The 6,934-nt window shown below is 52.4% G+C and overlaps 1 protein-coding gene across 1 annotated transcript in view; it reads right to left on the reverse strand.

Annotated features, from left to right (window-relative positions):
• The window catches only part of LOC122366883 (WD repeat-containing protein 7-like), a gene marked incomplete at its 5' end in the record, with an annotated part of 47,878 nt that extends 41,156 nt beyond the window's left edge, over positions 1 to 6,722 (reverse strand). The window contains 10 exons of the mRNA XM_043339529.1: positions 222 to 302; positions 1,708 to 1,776; positions 2,198 to 2,335; positions 3,364 to 3,517; positions 3,938 to 4,104; positions 4,437 to 4,632; positions 4,972 to 5,192; positions 5,640 to 5,802; positions 6,133 to 6,218; positions 6,551 to 6,722. Of these exons, the coding sequence (XP_043195464.1) occupies positions 222 to 302; positions 1,708 to 1,776; positions 2,198 to 2,335; positions 3,364 to 3,517; positions 3,938 to 4,104; positions 4,437 to 4,632; positions 4,972 to 5,192; positions 5,640 to 5,802; positions 6,133 to 6,218; positions 6,551 to 6,722 (1,447 nt within the window). The remainder of the gene's footprint in view (positions 1 to 221; positions 303 to 1,707; positions 1,777 to 2,197; positions 2,336 to 3,363; positions 3,518 to 3,937; positions 4,105 to 4,436; positions 4,633 to 4,971; positions 5,193 to 5,639; positions 5,803 to 6,132; positions 6,219 to 6,550) is intronic.
• Between the last annotated feature and the right edge of the window lie 212 nt (positions 6,723 to 6,934).

Genomic DNA, 6,934 nt, shown 5'->3' on the forward strand with positions numbered 1-6,934 from the left:
CTAACATAAAAAATGGAGCTTTGCAAAACGGTTCGTGATGAGCAGTAGCGAAAAACGCTGTGGCAGAGCGCCATCCGTGTGATAGCCGTCGGTTGTTTTAAGCCAGTGAGGTGCGCGCGGTGCTGGTGGTGTAGCAAAGCCAGCGTGTGGGTGCAGTGACACAACAGGCACACACAGGGTGATGCGGAGGGAGGGGTTACCCCAGGGGGTGGGCGACTTACCGCTGCCCTCGGCGCGCTCCTTCAGCTGGTCGCGGATGGCCTCACTCTGCTCCTTCAGCTCCTTCATCCGAGACAGATAGCCTGGAGAGAACACGACGGACGGAGGGTCAGTGAGGGAGAGTCGGTCCGACGGAATAGTGCGGCTCAAACGGACCACACTAGCCGGAGAGCTATCGATGACACGTAACCGCAAGCGTGTAGCATAACCCATAAAAAAATCAAATATTGACGGGCATTTAAGTGTTATAGCGATAAGTATGTCTCCTGAATCATTTGCAAATAGATGAAACATCAGTTGCAAAGTTCTGTCAATAGTCCCTCTGCAAGCTCCAAGAAAAACGAAGCATTGCATAAAACAAGAGCATCGTTAAAACAGGGCTCTTTGTTATGTCAAGAGCTCATGCAGCGAACATCAGGCGACCAGAGTATCTGGCGGCTCTCTTGGGTTTAACATGGAATAGCTGGGTTAGTTTTTGCATGGACGGCCTAGATGGCGGGCCTTGAGCATTTTCCACATTGTTGCAATGCATGTATAACGTATAGTACGGTGAGCCTGTAGCGGGAAACATCGTCATACACACAGAAAGCAGTGATCTGGAAATGTTATAAATCATTGATGACCGGAGACCTGCACAGTGCACACTAACCCCGCGTTCGATGTCTCCCGGACGACGAAGATTCTATGCCGTCCGGGCCCAAAATGCCGTTCGATGTCGCACGGACGGCAAAGATTCTACGTGACGTCACGTAGAATCTTTGCCGTCCGCGCAGAATCTTTTGAGCGTACTACGGTGGGCAGAGAGGCAATGATGGCGCGTATTTCAAAAGCGGCGCAGCAGCTGTTTGCAGAAGTTGTTGACATTTGTGCGTGGTTTCTATGGAAACGTAAACTTGGGCCTTTTCCGAAACTGACGCACATTGTGTAAGTGGCGCACAAAATGGCCGGTCTCGTCGTCCGACTGTGTGCTTCATCGAACGCAAAATAGAATATTCTGCGTAGAATGTTCTTCGTCCGAGGAGACATCGAACGCGGCCTTAGTCTACTGTCGTAATGCATGTGTGCACATATAATAAATGTCATGGAGCAGTCACGCAAACAAAATAAAACTGCACTCAATTATGTATGTGCAATGTGCATCGCTTCATCAAACAACACAGCATTCCAACAAGCTACGCGGCATGCTTAAACAATGCAAGCAAATAAGCAAAACACAACAAAATGAGCACACCGAAACACAAAATAATCACTCTAAAAAGAACAAATAAACCAAACGCCTCCCCAATCCCCTCTCAGCTATCAAAAATACTGCAGTGTCCCGGCCGTGTCTATGAAGTCACCTCGACATCGTGCCAAGTACGCTGCAACAGACGCATTCGCTGACACGTGCCGGCCGTGGGTGCCCTCACGGGCCACACACGCAGACAGACACACACACAGACACGAGACGCGGCTAGGTGGTGCAGTGGTGGCGACTATTGTCCTCACCGCGCGTGTCCTTGTCCTTCAGACGCTTCTCCATGTCCCCAGCCTTGTTTTTGACGCGGCCGAAGAACTCTGCCGTCACGACGCCGGTCACAGCGAGGTTCGACGAGGACACAAATAGCGGACACGGACTCGGACACACGAATAGACACAGACACGAATGGACGCGGATGCAGACACAAGGCGTAAGCACTGGGGCGAAGACGGTTTTGAACAGTAAGGCGGACATGAAAAAAGAATTTAATCAGCGGACATGGACCCAGATATGGACGTGAATATGGACGTAAGCAGACATAGCACACGGACACGAACAATGACACGGATAACCGACAATGAGCAATGAGACGAGAGAAAGTAGAGTGAGTAATCTGCCTTATTTGTGGCGCATAAGGGAAAGTGACTGAAGCAATGATCATCAGCAGATCAGCCTAACTTCACACTTGTAGCCTTCTAGTTACTCCTGATTCTCCTTCAAACCACCCGCCGCGCGTACCTGTGATCTTCTGCTGTGCGTCTGGCGACTCGGACTGCGTCAGCTGCAGCACGCGCTGGTACTCGGACAGCTGAATGAGGCCGTGCTCCTCCAGCTGTTCGGTGGTCATCTGACTGTACGCCTCTGTCAGAAGGTCCACTGGAGAGCGCGGACAGAGAGAACCGCCCCGCACCCACCGGTCACCGCAGGCCAGACAGCGTCACACCGGTCACCGCAGAGCAGACACCGGTTACCGAGCGGTGACGTTTCACCGTCCTTCACCGGCCATCGGGCAGGCACGGTGCGGCGACCGGTCACCATCAGCAGTGGCCGTCACCGGGTGGTGATAGTTATACGGCACCGGTCACCGCCCGCCGCAGGCGCACCGCAGCCAGCCACAGAGATGAGAGATGCAAATTGTTTTCAAGTGCACTCAGATTAGTTGATTATTTTCGTGCCTAATGTTTTATATGTAAAATGGAAATGTTTGAAAAGCTTTGCGCTCTTATATCATGACGATGTTGAGAGTTTAAGCAGTGTTTATTTTCATAGCTCATCTCTGTAGCTGTATTCCACAAGAAGCAAACACGCATTCCACCACCCCAACAGGCAACCACAAGAATTAGCAAGAAGGATATTACATCGCCGGTATGCGAAAATCCTACACATATATGCACCATGACAGGCATTTATGGAGATGGAAGCGGAATGTTTGACACGGTCTGCATATTCTGCTTTGGCACCGTAACTTAGTTGCGTGGGATGTCCAAAAAATGAGTTGGTTCCGTTAGTAGCTCGGATCACGGGTAGGGTCGGCCGACGATAGGGCTTACAGTAATGAGAGGCTCCGTTAAGTGTATAAATTTATCATTGAATTCTAAGTTCCCCGACCAGCTGGAGTGTACCGAATGGAAGAAGGTCTGAAAGGGACTTTCCTCGAATTAAGCACCACCGTCGGTGACGGCTCTACGAGTGACTAAATCAGTTCAAAGGAATTACAAATTACTTAAGGAGGAAGGGCCTAAAAGGATACCACAGAATAGCAATATGCACCAGGCACCATCCACAACCCCACAAAGCGTCTTTCCACAGCACCCCCAGCGCGTACACTGCAACATTCACCCACCCAAGCCCCATCCCCGGCACCCGGCCGCGCGGCAGGCACTCCTCCCCGACCGTCCACTCACCGATCAGTGACTCTATGTCGAAGAACAGCACGTGCGCGTCCGGATCGGAGGGGCTGGTGCGCAGGCCCTGCACCATCAGGGAGTAGGCGCGCGGCTTGTCCGGTCCGTTCTGACCCTGGTTACCGAGCGAGTTCTGCAGCTGCTGCAACCCGCGCTGTGGACGCCAGATGGAAAGCGGAAGGGTGGGGTTCAGTCGGGAAAGGAGCGGTGTGGTAGTGACTTCCGTTCAGTCACCTGGGGACTGGAGTATATCTACGGCATTATTTTGTGCTTAAACTCAATAGTATCATACTTATCTGCGAGCGTACAACGCAAAGCACACATGTAACTAAACGTTTTCATACTCTCAACTGCTCGAAATTTTAAGCAATATCTGCAAAAGTGCCATCCTCAAAAAACATCCCAAGCCAATCACACACTCCACTCACTTACTCTCTTCCAACAAACAACCGTACCATCCATTGCCATCGATCACCAGTTTGCCTATGTCATACAGCCAAGGAAGGCATTTCACTTCCCTATATTAGCTACGTAACATAAAGCCCACAAGCCGGTGCCGATAGCCGGGTCTCACCTTGGCTGCGTGCCGGATGGCCGACAGGTTTCTGTGCCGGAGGCCGCGGAAAAAGTGCACCGCCGGATTGGCCATGCCGCCCTCGCTGGTGGAGACGGTCATGTGCTCGTCGCAAGCGGACAGCACCTCCTGGGCGGTGGTACCGTGCACCACCCGGTCCAGGTGGCCTGCAACACGCGCCAGCCCGAGATGTCATCAGGAGAGATTGGAGGAGAGGGTTCTTCATCTGCATTGCTGTCCCAACTACCATCCTTTGCCGTCCATATCCCCGCCCTACCCGCCTCCGTCCGCCACACAACTTCACTGCCATCCCCTATAATACACCACTCTAACGATCATCCCATCTCCTCCAAAAGTGGTTCCCTAAATAATCACACCTACCTGTTTCCATCTGCTATAGACGGACACACTGACACTCCCCAAAAACCATTCCCGCCCCAGTCCCATTATCTATAGCTCATCCTCAACCCGCTACTGTCCGCTCTAATCCCGTTCGTACCTGTTTCCATCTGCCAGACGGAGACACTGCCATCTTCTGTAGCCACCACGAGGAAATCGTCCAGCGGCCGCCACTTGACCGTGGTGACGGGAAACAGGTGCCGCGAGGCCAGCATCAGACACTTGCGCTCCTTGAGCGAGAGGAGGGCCACCGAGTAGTCGGCCGCCACACTGCAGATGCACTGCTGCATTCGCGGCTGGGGGGAGGGGGGCGAGAGGGGAGGGTTAGAGCCCGAACACGAGACAGGTTAGAGGTCAGATCACGGCATCATGGATCAGAAGTCAGGACTGACATTCGTATGACATCTGGGAAAGTCGATATATGATACAGCCAGTTGCAGCTAAGCTTACTAAAAAGAAACGCTATTATTATTATTATTCGCATTAGTCTGCACTCTATGAGCATTGACTTCTGACAATTTAGAGCTAATCATAGCCAAAAAGTTCATAAATTTAACCATGATACCAGTCCATATCATCCAACAATGCATCCACTAGTGACCTATCTCAGCGGCCACTCCTTTCCCTCCCCTCACCGAGACGCTCTCCGGCGGCACGTGCAGCTGCAGCACGATACCCGCCTGGACGACGAACCGGTGCAGCAGGGCGCCATTTATCAGGTCCCACAGACACACGGAGAAGTCCTCTCCGCCCGAGACCAGGTGGGAGATCTGGTACCGCGAGTGGCTCAGGTGGGGGAACAGAAGAGCGGTGACCGGGCCGCGGTGGCCAGACAGGATCTGGTGCACCGGCCAGTCTGGAGGAGAGGGGGGGGGGGGTCAGCTGGCACTGACAGGCGGTGGGTGTAGAGCGGAGGGCGAAATAGACCAGCGAGTAATGCTAAGGGTTAGAAATCATTTCTTTTCGAGAGACAACAGCGCGAGTCTGTTATAAGCCAAAGCTGAAAGATGAACGTACTAACAATGTCATTAATCATCATTCTTTATCACTTACAATTTCCGCAAGAAACACCGAGGTTTGAACTAATTTATATTCATGCAATTGAGAGTTGTCACATATTTTGTGGTGTTTTCTGTTACTGACTGTAACAGATCTGGTGTATCTCTGGCGCTTCCCGTTAGTGATAAACATAGCTCTAATGTTCCCCGTTCCTGACCTGCCACACTAATACGTTTTCCGTTACTGTTACGGCCCCATGTCTAGCTCATTCTGCGGAGCTCTGCCACAAAACCCCGTCACTGACTGTCGTAGCTCTGGTGTTTGCCGTGCAGCAGATGCAGCATGACGGTGTGAGTGGCCGACACGATGATGATGGTGCCGTCCTCCCTGCCGCAGACCAGGCGGCCCTCCTGCAGCGGCAGGTAGATGCTGGAGGTGAGACGCGGCGCGCCGCCCTCAGCAGACTCCTGAAACGGACGGAGAGGGAGTGTTAGTAACGGGTGGAACGGAGCCCTTCCGCAGACTCCTCCGACAGACGAATAGATAAGTGTAGTATGGGGTGAAACAGGAGTCATCCGCTCTCCTGGAGCAAAGGGAGAGTTCACATATTCATAACGGGCGGAACCGAAGACTCACACCAAACATATTGTGTCCGCCTCGTAAGCATTGGAGCACAAACTAGTTTCCGAAAAAAGCACGTCTATGCACAATGAAAAACACTCAGAAACGATGTAGCATCATCCTAGTGTTAGTATATTCTTTCCTTCTAGACCGGCGTCAACAGGATTCTAACTCACCAGTTGGTCCAGTATTCCGACCGGCTGCGGTTTCATGGTCCGCCAGGCGCGCTCGATGCTCCATAGAACGGTGGGCGGCAGCTCTGCTGAGGAGAACGGGCCACAAGGCCTCGCTACGGTGAGACAATCATAGGCACATTAGCTACACAGTCGGTGATATGCTTGACAGGAAAATTCAGATGTAGGGGCGGTGTTTATTCATCAGCGAAGGCAAATCTCCTGAAGCGAGATTTTCGACAAATAGTAATAACAAAATTATATACAATGGCTCGCTCCACTGCCAAGAGCTCAATGAATCGATAAGGAGTTTGATTAACACTTGACACACGCCATGGCCTTTTTTTGTGACAATGGTGCCACTCTCCACCCCTGCTGCTGTTTTCTCCCAGAAACCAAGAAATAAGTGTTTGCTACCTACCCGGCGACTGGTACTCCCCGTGCTGCTCCATCAGCTGCTGTATATGCGTGTTGGTGAGCTGCGGCAGCCTCCAGAGCGCCACCTGGCCCAGACAGTCGCCCCGCACCAGCACCTGCTGACCGGGCTCGCCCACCAGCTCTGTGTGGATGCTCACCGGCGGACAAAACAGCTCCTGGGGGCGGACGGTCGTGACAGCACTCTACAAAGGGGCATTGGATAAACAACAGTAGTCAGAGCAGCTGCTTCTGGAGACGGACGGCGGGAGGGGCCGGTTGGAGCTAGGGATTTACAGTACGAGGGGCGTTCAAAAAGTTCTCGGCCCGACCATGAAGGAGCAGAGATACGATGCCAACTTATTAGACCAAACATGTTCATTTAGTCAAA

Source organism: Amphibalanus amphitrite, unplaced genomic scaffold, assembly GCF_019059575.1.
Source record: "Amphibalanus amphitrite isolate SeventyFive unplaced genomic scaffold, NRLGWU_Aamphi_draft 000836F_arrow, whole genome shotgun sequence".
NCBI classification, from domain to species: Eukaryota; Metazoa; Arthropoda; class Thecostraca; order Balanomorpha; family Balanidae; genus Amphibalanus; species Amphibalanus amphitrite.